This window comes from Microtus pennsylvanicus, chromosome 17 (genome assembly GCF_037038515.1).
Source record: "Microtus pennsylvanicus isolate mMicPen1 chromosome 17, mMicPen1.hap1, whole genome shotgun sequence".
NCBI lineage: Eukaryota > Metazoa > Chordata > Mammalia > Rodentia > Cricetidae > Microtus > Microtus pennsylvanicus.
This window is the reverse complement of record NC_134595.1, coordinates 35578837-35601060: the sequence shown is the minus strand read 5'-3', so window position 1 is coordinate 35601060 and position 22224 is coordinate 35578837. Positions and strand designations below refer to the sequence as shown.

The window sequence follows — 22224 nt, the reverse complement described above, 5'->3', positions numbered from 1 at the left end:
CATAGGCAAAGCACAAGCTCTTTGCCCAATTACACCTGCAACCAATTCCCCAGTTCCTCTCTTAAAAGCAACTCTGGTGCTACTGGGGGTTAATTGCTCCAGTTTTCTGCCCAAGAGAATTAGAACTTCTCCTAACCTTCTCTGCACCCCCCCCCCCCGCCTTCCCCCAAAGCTTCTTACTACCTGAGGAAGCTTATCTTTTCTCTCTCACGTGCAGTCCTGGATTCTTCAGCGAGCTGGTTTCCCTAAGCCCAGATCTAGCTGCTCCAAATTTGATTTATAATCTTCTCCACCCTTTTATATAAGGGAGATTTACCACAGCCTAGAGATTTAAGAAGAACCTAGCAATCCTTTCCTTGGGAACTTTTAACAAGTAGACATTGGTCATACATCTCAGTCTTGATGCTTCTTCTATTGCCCCTATTCTGGGGTCAAAGACAGAAAGGAGAAGACAGTCAGAGCTAAGTCTGAGGTTGGGGTGGGGCTGCCAGGACAAGAAAAACTTTTTTTTTTTTTACTTTGCGTTTTTCTTAGGAGCGCTCAGAATCATCAGCTCGCAGTTGTCAGTCTAGGAGGTAATTTATTTGCTGCTTGGAGGGGTTGTAAGAAGAGCCAATAAGAAAGGAGGTTCTTCTTTAACACAGAAACACTGTGGACCCCAAGCCCCACCCTATCCACCTCTTCAAAGACTCCAGCTGCCCCTCTCCAGTCCTCTGCTTCCCCGTCACATGCTCATGCCCCTGGGTGGGCTGCTGTGGTGCTGCTGCTGCTGTGGCCGCTATTGCTGTGGATTGTGCACCCCAGCTCCCCAGATGTTGCGCCACCAGGGTCTCCTCAAGTGCCGCTGCCGAATGCTCTTCAATGACCTGAAGGTTTTCTTACTGAGGCGCCCCCCTCCAGCGCCCCTGCCCATGCACGGTGACCCCCAGCTCCCTGGTGTGGCGGCCAACAACAACACCCTGCCGGCTCTGGGTGCCGGGGGGTGGGCAGGCTGGAGGGGCCCTCGAGAAGCCGTGGGAAGGGAGACCCCTCCTCTGCCACCTCCACCACCTTTGCCTCCTTCCGTGGAAGATGATTGGGATGGCCCAGCCACAGGGCCACCTGCCTCCCAGCTCAGCAGTGCTTCCTCCGATGAATTCTGTAAGGAGAAAGCTGAGGACAGCTACTCTCTAGGAAGTAGCCTGGACAGTGGCATGAGGACTCCCCTCTGCCGCATCTGTTTCCAGGGACCAGAACAGGTGAGTCCTTTCCATTTCCCCTGCTTTGGTGTGTGGTATTCTCCAGGCCATGAAGATTGCCACTTAACTGTTTGCCCTAGGGAACTATTATGCTGTTTCTGGTGTCAGAGACAGTAAGTGTTTAGAGTTTCTCCGGTGATGTTTTGGTGAAGCTTGACCAATAGGTGCCGGAAGGAGTCTGTTGGATAACTAGCTCAGTTGCACTTGGATTTTGCACCCTCCCCCAAAGCAAGTCTCTTCAATTCCATCCCCAAACTTCCCTAAGTACTCAGAACAGAAGATCCAGAAGCAATGAAGTGGAGAGACTCAGAGGGACCTTCATGTTTGTTGCTAAAAAACACTTTTAGCTGGTTTCTTGTTGGTAACCCCCTCAATCCATAGTCACCTCTACGTTCATATTTCTCCCTTTCCTGAAACTGTGTCAAGATTATGCTCTCCCTTCCTAGTCTCATAGAGTGAAGTCCAAAACCCCTGTTTGTTTGTTTCCTTTGAGGCTACCTCAGTTTGCCAAGACACTTTTTGGTGACCTTGAATTTTCCCTATGTTGGAATGAGATACTTTAAGCCAGAGTGAGTTTAAGGGACACTGGGAAAGAATCTTGCCAGATCTACTCCCCTTCCCTTACACTTTCCCATTCATGGCATGGGACAGAGATTTTTCTTCAAGTCAGGCAGGGTCTCCCTTCCTTATCTATTCAGATTTCCACAGACAACCCTCCCATTACTCCAGCTGTCTAGTGTTCACAACACTGGATGGATGTGCCAATCCATCCACAACAGTTCTGAATTGTGAAAACACATAGTGAAGAACCCCAGGAAAACAAGACTCACCTGGAGATCAGGTCTCCTTAGTGATGGAGGAGCGGCAACATTTGATAGGGATGTGGGCAGGGTTCTGTGATCACCTCGGTGACCGCTTCAGCAGTCTCTTGAAGTGGAGCGATCCTGGGTGTTCTTGCATAGGTGTCAGTAGAGGAGGGTGCCACATTGGTGTTCCTGATAGCCCCCTTCTTGCTAAGTTTACGAGACAGACACAGGCGAAGCTGACATTTTCATTCATTTTTTCCTCTCTTGACTCTGAATGGGCAAAGCACTTAGGGACTGGTGATGCCTGGGGCTACAGCCTAGGCATTGTGAAAGGAAGTGAAGAAGTCTCTCTGAGAGACTGAGGGTTGGGCTCCTCCATTTATGGCTATGGTTACCTGAAGCAGCAAACGAAATGCTGGTGGCTCAGGAGGTCCAGGTTGCCCACTCACTATCTTTCTTGTAGGACATTGCTCCATTGTCAGTACCGGGCTTCTGTGGAAGGTGTGTGGCTAATAGCAAAGATGAGCCTTGCTCAGGTCAGGATTTGTCTCATTCAGGGACCCCAGCTTTCCCAAAACATAGAGTGATTTTGCTTATTAACTTCCAAAACTATTTCTTCCTCCCCCATATGGGCTGGCGCATGTGTGCGTATCACAGGGGCTATTGGAAGTGTGCCTTCTGGCAAGAGCTCTCTTGTCTCTAGAAAACAGCAAGTCTTGGAATGTGTACTGAGATAATATTTCACCTGCTGTGAAATATTCTTCAAATAACTTTATGCCTCTAGGCCTCCATTCCAATTTCCACGAGATAGCACTTGCTTTCCATATTCTTCCTTTGTAGGAGAGCCCAGAAGTGTGAAAATACCTTGTAAGGGATTAACATATTATTAACATGTTTTTCAATCATGGAAAAGCTGCATTTTATTGGAAACAAAGGGGGATCATTAGTAATACCCTAAAATGCCCTCTTGTGACCCAAGGGCTGACCAAGGGCTGGGAACATCTGCTGTTCATCATCTTTACTGTGTGTTATAAATGAAACACTGAATAAAAAAGCTACCATCACTGGAGGAATGGGTTCTCTTATTATGGGCGGGGGGGGCTGTGTCTTCACTGTGATGGGACCAAGTCAAGCCCTTCTTAAAAATGATTATCACGGGTTAGGTGGTGGTGGCACATGCCTTAAATCCCAGCACTTGAGAGGCAGAAGTGGGTGGATCTTTGAGTTCGAGACCAGCCTAGTCTATTGAGCGAGTTCCAGGATAGCCAAGGCTATACAGGGAAACCATGTCTTGAAGAAAGAAAGAAAGAAAGAAAGAAAGAAAGAAAGAAAGAAAGAAAGAAAGAAAGGATTATCGTGTTTGGGGGGGTTTACTTGCTGTAGGAGCCTGGGATCATGCTACAGTGGTAATAAGAGAAATGGGAGTTGTTGTTTCCCAGTTCTCACTTTTATTTATAAAATTTCAATGAGGAAGGAAGACAAAGGAGAGAAGCTGGGGCACTCTAGAGAAAGAGAAAAGAGGAGAGGTGGAGACAGAGAAGGGTCAGGTGGAGATTTCTGTATTTCAGTTTCTGTTGAGACAGACAGACAGACAGACAGACAGACAGAGATCACTGTCAAGCAGTTGTCTCTCCCTAGTCTAGGAGGGGAGTGATCTGCAACCTGAATAGCTGAATGGCTTGGTTTTTTTCCACCTGTCCAAACAAAGGAACCAAAAACTTGCCCTTCCACATACCACGCTTTCATTTGCCACTACTCGAGGATCCAAAAGCTTGACAAAAATAAAGATTTGGTCTCCTCCTGCAAAGTGCTTACAGTAACACAGTGAAGGGCTCCAGGGAGATTCAGTTAGGTTCACATTTGCAGGTTTCCACAAAGGACTTTGCATTCATTCACTCGTGTGTGCTTATTTGATGGTTAAAAGCCAATGAGTGCCATGGCTCCAGGACTAAACCTCCCTAAGTGAACAAAAGCAGATGAGATCTCTGCTGTCTTGAAGCTGACCTTCCGGGGGGGGGGGTGTGCACAGAAATGGACAAATGAACTAGTAGGTAAACAAGGTGATTGCAGATGGAGAACCACAGTGAAAACAAATAAGACAAGACCATACACAATAATGAGTTAACCATGAATGAAAAGAAGGGACAAGATAGTCCATCCACCTTCGATAGGGCAAGCAGGGAGAGCCTCCCTAAGAATGCCCCATCCAAGCTGGTACCTAGATGATGAGGAGGACCCGACAGGGTACAGATCTGGGGAAAGCCTTCTCTCTGCATGAAACAACAAACTCAAAAATCCAAATGTGAGCAGACTTAGAATGTTTATAAAACAGAAGAGGAGTTCTGGGAGGAGAAGGAAGGATGGGGTACACTTTGAGAACCTGTTGGCTCCATTCTAGAAAGTTCCTGAGTAGCCATTCCATTCTCCTCTCAGCCATTTGTTCATGTAAGACTGTGTTCAAAGACCCCCGAGAGTGTGCGGCAGGGGCTTTTGCATCTCCCCTTACTCTCTACTCGTGGCTAGTGTCTAACCCTCCTAGAAGAACAGTGCACCGTGGTTGGCATGGTGAGGCTGCCTGAGGTCAGATGGCCCTAATTGGAGTAATGAACTAGCTATATGGCCTAACTGTGCCTCCGATTCCTCATTTGTACGATAATGACAGTCCCTGCTTTGTAGGATGACTCTGAACACCAAGTCAGTCAATGCTACAACAGCAGCCGCGGCAGTGTCCTGTTTTGGTTATTATTCTCTCCCATGTGAGACAGCGTCCCCTTGCTTTGTTCAGGTGTGCCCCAGCGCACAGGCTAGCAGGAGAGCTGGTGCTGCCATGGATGGCTTCTCTTGCACGTATAATGCTCTAGGCACAGAGTGCTGTTCCTCTGTTTCCAACACCAAAGTCTTTATTAAGAGCCAACTAGGCCTGCTGCTTCGCCGAGCAGGGGCTAGAGACACGCGTTAGATGTGGCCCGGTCTTCTAGGATGTCACCATCTAACCCAGACATCACAGGACCTGACAGAGATCAAGAACACACAGGGGATGAGCCTGAGTGAGTTTCATTATTATCTGAACAAGAAAGAGACAGGTTTAAAAACAGCCAGTGGGTTGGATACCTATTCAGAAAGAGAGGTATGGAGGATGGGGGGGGGGATTTGCTACTTTTCCCCAATTAGTCAGGAAGGCTTCTCTGTTGCCGTTGAAGACCAAGTGAGAGGAAACGGATTCCGGCTGAAAGGTTGAGGCTAGGTAGAAAGCAACAGAAAAGATGTCAGAAAAGTGTGGCTTCACAAAGAGACGACACCACCTGCCAGGCTGGGAGGCTGTGGAATGCCTGGAGGTGGGGCTCAGGGCTAAGGATTCAGTCTAGAGCAAGGTCGGGAGTAGACACACTCTTTGGATTTAATGAAAAGTAGGAAACCTGTCTAGAGGAATTCAGCAGACTCGAGTGTCTTTCTTGTTCCTCTGGGGCTAGCTTCCTGAGAACTTTGTTCACAGAGAAAGAGAATGACAAGGAAGGTTTTAGTGTGGTGGGTTATTGAACCATAGAATAAAGGTTTTACAAGGTTCAGAGGAATGTGCTAGATGCACGGAGAACTCTGGGAATGAAGATCTAGAAGAGCAGTTTAGGCCCAGAGCATTGGCTCTTCTGGGAACTGCGGTTTGAGTTTGTATTTCCTTGTGTACTTGCTTCATTAATACCTCTTTGCGCAATGACCAAACCCATACCTAAAGCTTATGAATCTTAGACAAAGATGATAATAGAAGCTCTCACACTGTAGGCTAGAATATTTACAAATAATAAAGCCATCTAAACAGACTGTTAAATACAGCTCTCTCCTCTCAATCTGACTACTGTGGATTCAAAGTAAGTAGGAGAATGAGTTTGAATTTATAAATTTGAGATTTGTCTGAATTCTGCATTGGCCGATGGAGCTATCCACAAACCACTCTGATTCTCTCATCCAAGTTCTGTCCATACCATTTGCTAAACAGTGGTTTCTTCCCATAGTCCTCTCGCCTAGGATGGAAGTTTATAGACCTGAAGAAAGTCCTCCAGGTTCTAGGAGCAGGCTTATCTCTATCTGGGCAAGAACTCCAGGGTACCAGGTAACTGGAGCACATTCCAGAAGAGGGACCTGGCTCCTCGTCTTTTCAGACTCCTTCTCTGTTGTCAGCTGTGCTTGAGGAGGGAACAGCTATTAACTTCTAAAGCCAGAGGACTTGCCTGGGTCCAAGGGAGGCATTAGGAAAGGACTATAAGAACCCAAGAGAAAGCGACCTGTGTGTGCTTTTTTCTCACCAGGTCATTAGATCTCAGCCCAGAGCCTGGGACTCACTTCAGTGCTCTAAATTAGGTGATGAAATGTTTGCTCAAGTGGACATATCCATAGTCAAGATAATTGGGAAAAAAAGAGAGGAAAAGTAAAAAAGCCCACTTCCATCCAGTGCTGAAAGTGTGTTGTAGGAAAGAAGGGCCATAAAGGGGAGTGCCTTGGCTGGTGAGGGATCTCCAGGGGAGTCAGTTTGAGCTTTGATATCAAGTGCATTCTGTCAACGCTAGGCAAAGATGCCATAGACAGGTTTAGAGAGAAATTTTATGGATGTCTGGAGCTAGAAGATGCTTCTTTCTTGGTTTGAGAGTTTCGGTTCACAAAGGACATTGTGGGGGGAGGAGGGCAGAAGGATTTCTTAAATCCAAGCAGAAAGAAATGACACCCTATCCTGCAAGGCTTATCTAATGTTGGGACATCTTGTCTCGGTAAGCAGAGTATTCAAATGTGTCCTTGAGAAATAAATGGACTTTGTCATTGTTTATAGGAACCCCAAATTCTTGGTAGTCCTATGATTGGTGTAATCATGGCTTTTCACCATGCACGTACCAGGGTAGGGAGCAAGCTCTTCATGCCCGACAGGCAAGACACTACCACAGACGGAAGAATACAGGTTTCTACTTGAAAAGGTGTTCATTCTCTTCAGTTTTTCTATTGCTGCCTCTTAGCTTCTACTTCCATTTAAAGTTCCTACTTCAGCTTCTATGGGTCCTATTAAAACTGCAAGCTCCAAGGACCCTTTCTTCATCTTAATGCTTATTCTTCATTACCGATGCTCTAATGTCTGCTGGACATTGATATAAAGATGCTCAAACCTCACAGCCAGGTACTGGATATTTTGCCGATTTGGGTATTATTGACATGCACAGACCGTGCTTATGAAAATATCAGACTATGTCTCTTTCTCTCTATCTCCGTCTTTCTCTATCTCTTTCACACACACACACACACGCACACACACACACACACACACACACACACACAGAGAGAGAGAGAGAGAGAGAGAGAGAGAGAGAGAGCAAGAGAGAGAGAGAGGGAGAGAGAGGGATGGGTTGGGGAAGACACTCACCGTCTTGACAGCTGTACAATCAATTATCTGTTGATCCTTCTCACCAGTGGTTCTCAGCCCTCCTAATGCTGCGACCCTTTGATACAGTTCTTCATGTTGTAGTGATCCCCAAACCTAAGATTATTTTTGTGGCTGCTTCATAACTGCAATTCTGCCACCACTGTGAATCGTTATGTAAACCTCTGCTATGCAGGATATCAGATATGTGACCCCTGTGAAAGAATCACTTGCCACGCCCCAAAGGGGTCATGACCCACAGGTTGAGAACCGCAGCTCTACCTGTTGCTCTCTAGAGTGATCCTGCACTTGCTAGTCTGCATCAGTTTGGGAAGCTTTGACTCACTTATTGGGTGCGGCTTCAGACTCAGCCATTCGTCTAGAGAGTTACTTAATACAGCTGGAAGGGCAGGAAGTTGAGAAATATGGATTCTGAGAGAGCCTGAGAGAAGGTAAACACGGGAAATAGCTGGGAACGTGGTTGGAGAAGCCCAGTTGTATCCTATGAGTGTAGGACAGGGAAGGAAGCTGAAGGAAGGGGGCTTCCTAGAAGGGCTGAGGGAATGAGTGAGCACTTCTTGTTTGATGGAGAGAAAGCCTGAAGGTAAAGGAGCTGGCAAGTGAACATTGGGTGGCCCAAGCTGCACGGCGTCCCCTCCCCTACACGAGATGAATTGTATGCAAGACAGGATGTGCATATATACATATATATTATATCCAGTGCACATTTGATATCTCCTTGTTTGGATGTGAAAAGCAAAAATGGATGTACACAAGGGAGCTAACCTCGTGACAAAATTGAATAAATTACGTTTTCCAGAATATGTTTTACTTGTTCTTTAGATGTGCTTTATACACACATGACAATTTCATATAGAGAGAGTATGTATTGATATTATCTACCCCTGACTCCCCTCCCACTCCTTCTGACTGTCCTCCAAAATAACCCTTTCCACTTCCATTTCATATCTTCTCCTTTTTCTTTTCTTCTTCTTCCTCTTCTCCTCCCTTTTTTTTTGTTTGTGTTTTTGGGACAGGGTTTCTTTGTGTAGCTTTGGAGCCTGTCCTGGAGCTCACTCTGTAGGCCAGGCTGGCCTCAAACTCACAGAGATCCACCTGCCTCTGCCTCCCGAGTGCTGAGATTAAAGGTGTGTGCCATCACTGCCTGGCCTTTTTTCTTTTATAACCCACTGAGTCCGAACAGTGATGCCTGTTAGAATTCTTGATCTCGTGTGGGTGGCCACAGCGCAGGGAGTTCATGAGAGTGGCGACTGTATCATGTCCAGAAGGCAGCATCTCAGAGCATTCTCCCATCATCCAGCTCTTACGTTCTTCCCCCCTCCTTCCCTGGTCTTGAGCTGGAGGGTGATAGAGATGTCCCAGTTGGGGATGGACACTCAACAGTCAATTATCCTCCACACTTTGATCAGTTAAGAGACTGTGCCTTAACTGCTTACCCATGGTAGAGGGCAGCCTCTTTGGCTAAGGTTGAGAACAGCGGTAGCCTACGGTATAAACGTAAATATTTAGAAGGCAACTGAACGGCACGCCCATTGAGCGAAACAATGCTAGCAGGTTTTCCACTAGAGCCCCTGGGTTTTTGACCAGGGTTATAGTGCCAAATATGATTCTCCTCATGAGGAACAGGCCTCAATCCAACCAGAAAGTGGTTGATTTTCTCTCTAGCCTTCATATCATCATTGCACTAGTGGGCACATCCTGCCTGGATGCTCAGCATTGTAGCATTCAGGTTCATCACCTGGGGCTTGGCAATGTCATTAATGACCTGTCCCTCCCTGTGGCCTTCTTCTGGCACCATCAAAGCTAGCCAGAGTGGAGGGGGTTTTCTGGTCGATTCCAGCATGGTCTTGTGTCCTACAATCCACATGTGTTATAGCTTCAGCAAAAGGTCTTACTCTCCGTTATGATGAGAGCAATAGCATTAACTGTGTTGTTTGGGGGAGTCCCCAGAGACTCCCTGACTCGTGGGGAGATAGCCCAGTCTTGGCACTTGGCATTTTCATTTAATAGCCCATGTCTTCTAGAGGAAAGCATTGTCAACTTATGCAAGGTATCTGTGTTCAAACTCCTTTTTAATACTCTATTTATTTAGAGACAGGGTCTCACTATGTAGCTTTGACTATCCTGACACTCACTAAGTAGACCAGGCTGGCCTCAAACTCACAGAGACCCGCCTGCCTCTGCCTCCCAAATGCTGGGATTAAAGGCGTGTTCTGCTATGCCTGGCTTTAGTAAAAAATTTAAAGATTCACTTGATTTTTAAATCACATTATGTGCGTGTTTGAGTGTGGACATGTGAACTGCATAAGAAAGAACATGTGGCATTTGTCTTGCTGGACCTGGATATGAATTACATTTTGAGTACCAGGTAGGTGCTATCAGGAGAAGAGGTGGGAAATCTGAAAATATAGGCTCTGCCTAGCTCTAGTATCCAAGAAGTTACCTCTTGCCCCATAAAGGGATACCCAGCTCCTAGGTTTTAACTCAGCTAATTGCTCTTTGCAGGAGGTAGGCATAGACAAAGTCTCTTTACATAGCCCTGGCTGTGCTGGAACTTACTACGTAGACCAGGCTGACCTTGAACTCACAGAGATCCACCTGCCTCTGTCTCCCACGTGCTGGGATTAAAGGGGTGCACCACCACCGCCCCCAGCCTCATGAAGATTTCTCTAGGCTGTGTGAAGCTGGCAACTAAAGCTAACTAAGATAGATACAAAACTCCTTACTTGAGCAGGATTAAGAGAACTAGTAAAAATAGTTAGCAGTACGGGGTTACAAAATGGGCCAAATACTCAATACTAATCTATGAAATTTCAAGTTGGCTACAGAATTACGGTGGAAGACGGATCAAATTATTTTCCTCATTTATAGAGAGGTTGATCTGAATGTGACGGGAGAAAGGCAAGACCTGCAGAGCCCTTCCAAAGCTCCCATCATGGCTAAGACGTGACTCTGTACAGAGCAGGAGCTTAGCCATTGCTGACTCTTTCTCCTTCTTCCCAGAGCATGTTCATTTCATGCGAATGATGCTATCTCTGGTCCCTAGCACATGCCTGGTAGGAAGCACATTTGTGAGTAGGTATGTATCTGTGCACTTATGTGTATAAATTAAAATTCCTAGTATGGCGCTTAAAGATATTCTCTTCAGAGGCCCACCCAATTTAATTTTCTGTAAAATTTGTAAGGACAAATACTGATGATTATTGACCTAGCAATTGTAGTAATCATTGTCCTGGCGTGAGGTCACATGGCCAGAAACATATTTTCCTCACTCTGTTGAAGAATGATGGGAAAAACAAACTTTTTTTTTACAACCCCCCCCCCCCCCAACAGGATAGACTTTGTGTCAACCACCACCCATGTCTCCGGGAGCATCGTCACACAGGCTTTGACATCAGAAAGGTGTGATTTCATTCCCACTCAGGGCCCTCCCCAGGTCGGCTGTTTGTTTCATTCCCCTACGCCTGGATGTCACTGTTTGGAAGACACAATGCAAGACTAAGTGTGAACACTCGTAAGACTCTGACCCTACACACTAAAGATCTAAGCACATGACAACCTGTCATGAGTTAGGGTACAGCTCCCTTTCCATTGGTGTGTCCCAGACATTTAAGGCCGTATTAGGAGCCCAGCGAAACCCCAGCATGCACAAGTTTAGATGGGGAGTCTCTGCTCAGCCGCTCCCACTTCCATGTTGCCTGACTCGGCTGAACTCTGTCCTCTCCCGGGGGTCAGAAATGCTATTCCTCATCCTTATTCATTTCCACCACCATCATGTCCTTGATTGATTTTTTAAAATTTATTTATTAAAGATTTCTGCCTCCTCCCCGCCACCGCCTCCCATTTTCCACCCCCTCCCCCATCAGCTCGAAGAGCAATCAGGGTTCCCTGACGTGTGGGAAGTCCAAGGAACCCCCACCTCCATCCAGGTCTAGTAAGGTGAGCATCCAAACTGCCTAGGCTCCCACAAAGCCAGTACGTGCAGTAGGATCAAAAACCCATTGCCATTGTTCTTGAGTTCTCAGTAGTCCTCATTGTCTGCTATGTTCAGAGAGTCCGGTTTTATCCCATGCTTTTTCAGACCCAGGCCAGCTGGCCTTAGTGGGTTCCCGATAGAACATCCCCATTGTCTCAGTGTGTGGGTGTACCCCTCGCGGTCCTGAGTTCCTTGCTTGTGCTCTCTCTCCTTCTGTTCCTTCCTTGATTGATTTTTATCAAGCACTGTTCTATGCTTGGCAGCAAATGTTGAATTAAAAAAAAAAGATCGTTTACCTGGACTCTGAGTCCCCAGAAGCTGGGACCAGACTAAGCATACAGAACAGCAAGCAGAGAAAGGCAGAGGAGATCCTCACCCGGTGCGTATCAGTGAGCTGCTTGCCTTCCAGCCATTGCTGAACTCGTGTCCTGGAATATCTGGGGTAGGGTGGATGTGCTTCTAAATGACCTTGACTCATGCAGGAGAATACTATTCCTGTCCGGTGTGACCTCGCACCTTAGGATTGTGTCCAGGACAGAAATTTTATTGTAGTAGCAGCCTGTCTTTAACACTTTTCCAACGTTGTTACTCTCCCTTGTAAACAAAAGGAGAAGGCATCAGACTCAGAGCCTTTGGCTACGCTCCAATATCTAAATAGAACTTTGGATTATTTTGTTCATATCTGTCTATTATTTTTAATAGTCTTTTCATTAACACAATGTTAACAGTAAAACAAAGCGAGAAGTTCAGAGAGTTCCCACACACTCCCAGTCTTCCTGCCGCCAACATCTCCCGCCCAAGAGGTATGTTTGTTACAATTGATTAACCAATATTAACCTCATTATTACCCAGAATCCATCAGGGTTTGCGTTAGCTCTATCTTTTCCAAGCGTTCTCTCCACCACTCTGCCCATGTTTGTCTCCACCTCTTTGTTCCTCTTCTCAGTCATTCACTTCTCCCACCCACACAGTCTGACCTTTTACAGAATGTCAGCTAGTTAGGGCAGCAGATAGCTCTTTTAGTTTAATTTTTACACTTAGTAATATGCATTCGCATTTCCTGCATGCCCTTTTAGGGGCGTGTATGTGTGTGTGTGTGTGTGTGTGTGTGTGGGCACGTGGGTCATGCCGTGCTTTTTATTACTCGATAATATTTCGTTGAACGAAAGTCCCACAATTTAGTTTTCTGTGGTAAATGACACTGGTTTTCATTTATGGAAGTGGTACAAAGCCATCTTTAGAGTGAATGCACTGAAATAAAGATGTGAGATAATTAAAAATGAAAATTTTGAAGAAATAGAGGTGGATTCCATATACAATATCCATGCCTGAAGTCTGAATAATGCTCCCCTGGGCTTCACACCTTGTTGTAGTGACATTTTATCATTTCTATGAAGAAGGATTTGCCTGGAGAGATGGCCTTGCAGTGAAGAGTGCTGGGTACTCTTCCAGAGGACCCAAGTTCGATTCCCAGCACCCACAGGGTGGCTCACAACTGTCTGTAACTCCAGTTCCAAAGAATCCAATGCCTTCTTCTGGCCTCCATGTGCACGACGTTCATGTGCGGTGCTGTCACTTGCAGACAAAACACCAATACTTGTATTTAACAACACCAACACACACTAAAATTACGAACAAATACATCTTTAAGAAAGAAAAGAAGGGTTTATCTTCCCTCACAGTTTGAGGTTGCAATCCATCCTGAAGGGGAAGGCCTGGCTGCTGAGCTTGCTTATCTCTCTGTGAATCAGGAAGCTGAGTGGGGGGAGTGGGGAGTGGGGGTGGGGCATGGGGGGTGAGGGGTGGGGGGATGATGCCTGTGCTCTGCTGGCTTTCTTCCCTACTGCCCTTTCCCCCTTGTTCATGAAATGGTGATATCCACATTTGGAGTGGTTCTTTCCTCCCCATCAAACCTCTCCAGACGAGGCTTCATAGCCATACCCAGAGGGGTGGCTCCTAGGAGATTCTAAGTCCAGACAAGTTGATAACGATAATAACCATCATCCACTTTAAAAACAGTTCTGAAGCCTTCATGGGCACTAAAAGGACCTCAGGAAGGGGATGATATGCAGAGCTGGAGGCCATGATCTGCGTATGGTGTCATAGAGTCTACATTTTAAACCCTAAGGTTTTTGCTTCCCTCCCTCTCTCCCTCCCTCCCTCCCTCCCTCCCTCCCTCCCTCCCTCCCTCCCTCCCTCCCTCCCTCCCTCCTTTCTTTCTTTCTTTCTTTCTTTCTTTCTTTCTTTCTTTCTTTCTCTCTATTCAATTCCAAGGTGGGTGACTGATGGTGCTCAGAATACTGTATATTAGGAGACAACAATGTGGGAAAAAGAAATGTAGCCACAGACCTGAAATCCTAGGACAGATAAGGACTAGAGCTTGGGGCACCACGTCAGGAGGATGGGACTATTTGGTAAGACACATTACCATGTGTCCAGGAAGGAAATAATATGTCACCCAGGCAGAGGCTGAAAGAAATGCCTCATGAGTTTCTCTTTCCCTGCTTCATGGAACTGAAAGCTGCCTGTTTCGGACAGGGCAGCTGAAAGATGGGAAAGTTCATCCCTGTGGGACGCTGACCTGAGGGGGCCCTGCTTTTCATGTGCTGCATTAAATCTGGGGTTTGCTGCTTTTGTTTTTCCTGTTGCTCAGTCACTGTAAGTTTCCTGAATGCAATCATTGATTCCCACTCCTGGGTTGGTGTGCTGCATAATTTTATGTCAAATTGACCCAGACTAGAGTCATCTGAGAGGGAGAGAGACCTCAATTAAGAAAATGCCTCCATTAGATCAGGCTGTAGACAAGCCTGTAGGGCATTTTCTTAATTAGTAGTCAATGGGGGAGGGCCTAGCCCACGGTGGGCGATTCCAACCCTGAAATGGCGGTCCTGGGTTCTGTAAGAAAGCAGGCTGAGCAAGCCATGAGGAACAAGCCAGTAACAGCTCCCCTCCATGACCTCTGCGTCAGCTCCTGCCTCCAGGTTCCTGCCCTGTTTGAGTTCCTGTCCTGACTTCCTTTGATGATGAACAGTGCTGTGAACTGGAAGCTGAATAAACCCTTCCCTCCCCAAGTTGCTTTGGTCCTGGCATTTTGTCCCAGCAAATAGACACCCTGCCTAAGACAGCTGTGTGCCGGGAGTGTTTGAATACTGTCAAACCAGGAGCTGCCCTGGGAAAGCCCAGAAATCCCAAGTCAGAGCCACAGACACTAACCAGACCCATGCCTCACAATTTATTACGTGCGCCGGCTCAGCGAGACACGTTGATTTCTTCTACAACTCGCTGCTGTATCTTGAAGCATGGTTCTGTCTAACAGCAATCCCCCGGATGTCTAAAGGGAAGGTGCTCAGAGCTGAGCGAGTTCTAGCAGCCTCTCCCGTATTAGTGCTTGTCTTGGTAGTTGTAAAAGTTGAATGCTCCTCTCTGTGGCAAATTTTGAGAACACAGCCTGCTAGCAGTTAGTGTCGCCATTTCCTCCTTTGTAAAAGGAGGCTGAACTTGAGGATACTCAGGCTCCTAGCTCTGCTGTCTTTGTTTGTGAGAGCGGCTCTCAACCGTCCTGATGCTGAGACCCTTTAATACAGTTCCTTATGTTGCAGTGCCCCAACCATGAAATTATTTCACTACTTCATAACTGCAATTTTGCTACTGTTTATGAATTGTAATGTAAATTTGTGATCTGCAGGATACCTGTTGAGAGCTACTGCACTAGAGGGAGGAAGAGTGATACCTGGGGCTGGTAGAAACCCAGTTTCTCCTTCCACTGGAAGAGAACTGGCTTAATGAAAGGGGGATGTACTTGCCTAGCATGGGCAGGTTCCTGGAATTGATTCCCAGCACGAGGAGGGCTGTGGGAGGGGAAAGAAGGATAGGAGGAAGGAAAAGTAGCTTCAGGACTGAGCACTGAAGACCAAGCTGGGGAAAGAATTTAGGACACCAGAAATGAAAGCTGCTTCACCAACAAGTTCCATGGGAACACAGAGTCAAATGTGCTTTTGACAGAATTAGCATGGTGGATAAGATCATAAGGCTATCAACTGGACCTTAGACAAAGCGCTGAAAAGCCAGACCGAGAAGCTTTCAGAACCGGAACCATCAGTCCCAATGCCGCTGTGCCAGTGTGTGACATTGGTTGAGTCACACTCCGAATCTTAATTTCCTCCACTGTAGAATAAGAAAGATAATAACAGGGCATCGCTGTGTGCAAAAACTCTCAGCAGAGTGTGTCATACAGAATACAATAACATTACAAGCACACAATAAAGAGTCTCCAAATGTTGTTATTCGACCTTGCCAGTCTCCATCATTTCCTGCAAGAATTTCCTGAAGAATTTCTTCCTTGGACCGGGTGTGACTGTGGGTTGATGACCTCAGGAAGAGGTGCATATGTATGTATGGGTATGCGAAACCTAACTTACCCCAGCAACACTTGTCAGCTAAATAAAAATTACCTTAGATATACAAAACATTTTTTAAATCTATAAGGAAGCACCACGGTGAACAAAATCAAAAACTGCCCTTCAATGTAGAATAAGCTCTTGTTAACAAATATGCCCAGCGTAACTCAAAATATGGTTATGATCATTTGAGGGTGCACGAAACTTTTTTCTCAGCTCATTTCTTTTTAAAAACTTATTACTTGGAGATGGGGAGATGGCTCAGTGGTTAAAAGCACTGACCGCTATTCCAGAGGCTTGAGTTCAGTTCCCAGCAACTATATGGTGCCTCACAACCATCTCTAGTGGGATCTGATGTCCTCTTCCAACACAAAGGTGCATGTGCAGATAGAACACATCTCACTCCCAACTTCATTCACACCTTTCATTGTCTTAACTAATTCACTAAGTCCAATTGGTGTTGCCCAATTCGTGGGTATGGGGGTCATTCATTGGAAGATGGGCAACCTACCCGAGACCACACTTCAAAGACAAATGATCTCCCCCTTAGCCATCAGCTACCAATGGCTCCTCAGCGAGGGTGAAACCTTGTGAGCTCCTCTCCCATCCACAGTAGAATTTTGATTGATTTGATTTGTGCAGGTCTTGTACAGGTTAGCCACGCTGTGACTTCATGCGTGTAATGGCCATGCCATGTCCAGAGACAGCACTCCACAGCCCTCCTCCTCTGCTGCCTCTCACAGTCTTTCTGTCCTCACTGTCACAATGTCCCCTGAGATACGGGAGGTGGTAGATAGAACTATCCCATTTAGGGGCTTTCTAAAACTTTTTGAATATTTAAGAAGGTCTAAATTAAATAATATTTTAAAAATAGCCGGCTTGTACTTTACCCAAGTGTCAAGGTCATTAGAGATGAAGGACAGGGGAATTGCCCTAGATGAACAGAATATATGTACACCAGGCTGGCTTCGAACTCACAGAGATCCACCTGCCTCTGCCTCCTGAGTGCTGGCTAGTAGGCTCTAAAGAAATGTGAGAATGAAATACAATATGCTCTCAGGTTTGGATTCAGTAGAGGTGGCTAGCAAAAATAAAATAAAGCATGCAGGTTCAACAATAGCCTTATATCGAGGTTAAATTCTTTTTATTTTATTTTCAATTAATTAATTAATCTTGTTTTTTTAAGACAGGGTTTCTCTGTATAGCCCTGACCATCCTGGAACTCACTCTGTAGACCAGGCTGGCCTTGAACTCACAAAGATTTACCTGCCTTTGCCTCCAGAGGGCTGGAATTAAAGGTGTTTGCCACCACCACCTGGCAAGGTTAAATTCTTGATATTGATTATTGTCTTATGTTCATTGGAGACACCAACTTTGGAGAAGTTGGGTAAATGGTACATGGGAATACTTTGTTCTACTTTTGTGTTTTTACAATAAGATTGAGATTATTTTAAAATTAAGACTTAAGAAAATATTTAAATAGAATAATGTGGGATTCCCCTCTATATGCTGTGAATATATTTTATTACCATTGGTTAATAAAGAAGCTGCTTCAGCCTATAGCAGAGCAGAATATAGCCAGGCTGGAAGAGATATATAGAGAGAGTAGGCAGAGTAAAAGAGATGCCATGTAGCTGCCAAAAGAGACAGACATCCAGAACCTTTACCAGTAAGCCACAGCCTTGTGGCGATACACCGATTAATAGAAATGGGCTAATTTAAGACGTAAGAGCTAGTTAGGAATACGCCTAAGCTATTAGCCAAACAGTGTTGTAATTAATATAGTTTCTGTGTGATTATTCAGATCTGGGTGCCTGGGAAACAAACGAACAGTCCCCACTTACAATAAGGGAAGTTTATCAAATGTGAAAATCATGATAATTTCCAGAGTAGAAGGGATGGATTGGTCACTGTGACATTGACTAGCTCTGTAGCTTTCAGAAAAGTCCATCAATTTCTCTGAGTCTTGTGTCTACAACATGGAGCTACAAAACTGTTTTGTAAAGTTAAATAAGGGGTCTGGAGGGACGGCTCAGCAGTGAAGAACTCTTCTCACTCTTCTTGAGGGTCCCAGCATCCATGTCTGGTGTTGCAACTGCCTGTAATTCCTGCTCCAGGCTATCATGCACCTTCTTCTGGTCTTCACAGGTACTATACCACATCCCACCTGCACACATATGTGGTGGACACTCGCACAGAACTCTATACATACATGTACATTAAAATGAATCATATAAAAGACAGAAATGAAGACAGTGGGTGAAAAAGACCCCAGAAAGCCGTTACGTTTCCTTCTGGTCTGTCCTTCCGCGTCTATCCACAGCGGATGATGATGTGTGTCCCTCACTCCCTAGGTGTAAGCATCACGTGCTAAGTGCTTTAGGGTTGACAGGATGGCACCAGAGCGAGGCAGAGTGTTGTGTGGGCAGGAGTTTCCCCACTGCGGGATCTTAAGTACATAAACAGAGTTAATAGCTCCCTGTGTAAACAACACTGGCTGTTATGTAGGGTTCTTCAAGTCTTAAAGTTGATACCCCAAAAGGAGCACTTCGGTACACAGGGTGAACGTGGGTTGTATGTTTCCGTTCGTCCTGTGGCGATCCCTCCAGGAGCCGCAGATTTGAGCCTCTGTGGAACAATGTTCTACTTTACAGGGACAGGCTTTCCAGGCCGGAGGCTCTCAGCTCTCTCTAAAGTGTTTGGAAAACAAATCGTGGGGGCAGAGTGAGTGGGGGTGGAGAGGCGTCACTCCCATTGTGTGCCTGCTGTGGGAGTGGGTGTGTGGAGATATCTGGGTGTGGGCTAGAGTATTTGATGCAGAAGAAAAAGGCCCTGGAGTAGGTTTGTCCGTTTGCCTGCCCCTAACTCAGTGCGTCTTTGCGCCAAAGAGAGCCCAGAGGCTCTGGTCTTTGCAAGGTCACAATACCTTGCTCCGAAGGAATGTATATCTTGACTTCAAAGGATTTTCATACTCTCCCAATTTCTGCAAAGGGCTTTCTCAATATTTAAATTAATTTTTAGACTTTGTATGAATCAAAAAGCATTTTTTTTCCAATATGATTCCTAGAATTTGCTTCAGAATATTCCAGCATGTTCAGGTGAAGCAAGACTGGACATAGGCTGGAGCTTGGTGATGGGTATGTGAGATTTATTACATTCTCTCTACTTTTATGTGTGTTTCATTTTTTTCATAATAAAAGTATATCCTATTGTTTGATTAATAATATGTTATAAAAAGATAAAGCATGATTTTTTTTTAACAAAAATTCAGGTTGAGGCAACAAAGGGTACATAGGCTATCTTTGGGCCCAATAATCTTGAGGACCAGATTAAAAACAGAGAAGACCCAAGAAAGTCCCACTGGCATTTCTTCAGTTTTGTTCCATGAGTGGACTAAAGTTGATGTTCTCTTAAAAGGCATTTTACCTTTAGGATCATGATTAAATCTGAAAATATCTTGCCAATCATTTCCTTTATGATCACTGGCTCTGGTAGTGAAGAAAAGTGGGCAACCATTGACCATGAAGACACAGAGTGGACATAACTGGGTGCCAAGCCCTAGCAATGCAGAAGTGAGATGCAGGTTGAGAGTCTAGAACAAAAGGTTTGTATGCTAAGGCGCAGTCACAAGACAATACAGCGAGCTCCACAGACCAGGTTCTATGAGTTAGGATCTATGCTATTACTGCATGCAGAGCTGGCAAGGATCCCAGAGACGCTAACTGTTAAAGAGCAGAGCAGACTAACAGGTAGAAAGGCGACTAGACAGGCGGATGTTGTTTCCAAAGCAGAGGCATGAGAGATTGAGCATGACTCTCCTCACCAGAAACTCCTTGCCCCCCCCCCACACACACACAGTTTGACCAATCCTGTATCCTTCCCATTGCTTTCCCATCACTCTGTTAGGCTTTGGGACCCAGTGTAGTTTCCTCCAGAGAGCTGGGTGTTTGAATAGGCAGGGTGCAGAGAGGAAAGGGTGCTAAGTCCTTGTTAGTACTAACTAGTTAATACTAACTAGTCTTCTCAATGCCTGATTTTGTAGGCTTGGTCCTAATAGCCTTGTAACAGGAGTGGGTGGTTTGGTTGTATTTAGGGCCACCTATGTTAAAATAGTAACTCCACAGGAAACTCTCCTGGTTCATTGAATGGTATTTTTAGTTTAGACCCGCTCCAAAGAATCCGGAAGAACCCCTGTGAGTCTAGAAGTGTCCTTATTCTCTAACACAGACAGAACCACCACCAGTTCATATTTCTGTGTTTGGGAAGGGAGGAGAAATTATTTTCCTGACTTCTACAAGCAAGAAACCAGGGTCCAGAGGAGTGATATGCTCAGTGTAGTGGTTTAAAAAAATGGCCCCCAAAGGGAGCGGCACTATTAGGAAATATGGCCTTGTTGGCGTACGTGTGGTCTTGTTGGAGGAAGTGTATCTCTATGGAGGTGGAGGCGGGCTTTGAGGTTTTACGGATGCGCTCAAGCCACACGCAGTGTCTCAGCCACTTCCTGTTGCCTGCAGGATCAAGCTGTAGCAGCTCCTCCCCCACTCTCGGCTCCTTCTCTAGCATCATGGTAATGAACTGTAAGTCACCCCAATTAAATGTTTTCCTTTTCAGAGTTGCCAAGATCATGGCGTCTCTTCACAGCAATAAAAACTCTAAGACACTCAGGAAAGAGGATGAGTAGAATAGTCAGGCTTTCCTCATCCCACCCGAAGAGATAGCAGTGGACACACGTGCAGGAGGGAGATTCCTCCCGCTACATCCCCTTTCCAGCCATTTCTAGTCATTCTTCTTATCCTAACACATCAACATATCACTGCAAAGCCTAGAGCATTGGATGAATGGACTACACCAGGGACAGGACGGATATCGAAGCAGCAGAGCATACGGTTAATTTTATTTTCTCATTCATCTGAGGCTACCCATAATTTTTATTAGACATTGATCAAAATTTATTTCAATTGGAGGGCTATTGATTAAACTCAGGCTATGAAGTTATAGAAGATACAAGAAGTGAAATTCTCATTTTTCAGACCATCAATGTCTTGGAGATGCTGGCGGGTGAATTTTACTTAAATCATGTTATCAACTTGTTTGGCCTTTTCCCGTGTGTGTAGAGTAAGCTGGGTAGCTCACTTATAGTATTTACTGGGCAGATGCTTTGTGTTAGAATGACGGAGAATTCTGGAGGTCATGCCGAATCAGATCACAGCTCCTGTCCGCTTGGAACTTCTCTAGTCGTGTGTCTGCTAGTGGGGAATTACAGAACGACAGGGACCAAGGGCTGCGTACTGTGGGAGTGTGAGCTGCAGGACCCAGGAAGGCTTCTCACTAGAGGAGATGCTGATCATGGACCTGGTATTGGCTAAGATGGAGGATGGAAGGCATTCTAGGCAGGAGGGGAAATAATGAAGAGATTGGGATGCTTGAGCATCTTGTTCATCTTCCTTTCCTGACATGCTCTGGCTGATACTGGTGCACTCACTCCCCTGAGCATCCTTGGTAGCAGCTGTGGCCTTTGTTCTACTTGAGAGCTTCTCTGTGACAGTGAACCACAAGGGTCCTGCTGTTGGAGGTGATTGCCATTGTTGGGGAGTATAACATATTGACAAAATTGAGCCCAGAAGTGTCCTAGCAGGGCTGTTGATAAATAGAGCTTTATTCAAGACTTGGTCATACTTACTCTAGATCCCTTTCCTCTTGGCATTTTTTTTTTTTTTACAAAGAACAGGACAAACTGTGGTATCAGTCTGTATTTTTCCAGACTTTTTTTTTTTTTTTTTAAGTCAGGTTCCCTCATGTCTCTTGCTTTTACCTATGGGGATCTGGTAGATGAAGAACCAAAAGCACCAAGTTTGTCCTGATTTTTGTATCCTTTTGATATTATTGTTCCCTGTTGACTTCAGCATTATCACCGTTCACCCTGATGCCCAAAGAAATCAAAGATTTGATGAAGAAAAGTGAACTCACATTGAGGATGAGATCTTCCTGGATTTTCTAAAATGAAGGGATTTAAGGTCCAAAGGGGGCGAACAATGTGCCTGTGTCACTACTCTATACAGACACTGGGCTAGCAGGACCCAGGCGGGATAAACCGTAAAAACCTACAACCTCAGGGAGCAGAAATGAAATCAGGCAGGATTGTGGGTTTTCATATCCCCACGGTGGTCCCAATAGAGTTCCAATGGCGTTAGACAACGGGGGACTTTCTCCAGCTTCTTGGAGTTCTATGACTCTTGCCAGCTCCCTGCTGACCAGTCCTCATCCTTCTGGGATATTCTAGCAGTTGACTGACGTTCAACCCCATGGTGCTTCTGCTCCCAGCACTTAACGTTGCCATTTAAGTTGCACTTGGTGATGTCTAGTACACAGGACACTCAAACAGCGGCAGATC

The 22224-nt window shown here is 45.6% G+C and overlaps 1 protein-coding gene across 1 annotated transcript in view; it reads left to right on the top strand.

Moving 5' to 3' along the window:
* The first annotated feature begins 715 nt into the window (after window positions 1-715).
* Window positions 716-22224, top strand: part of Marchf4 (membrane associated ring-CH-type finger 4) — a 124587-nt gene continuing 103078 nt past the window's right edge. Inside the window, exon 1 of the mRNA XM_075951701.1 lies at window positions 716-1238. Coding sequence (XP_075807816.1) covers window positions 729-1238 — 510 coding nt within the window. The 5' untranslated portion in view covers window positions 716-728. The remainder of the gene's footprint in view (window positions 1239-22224) is intronic.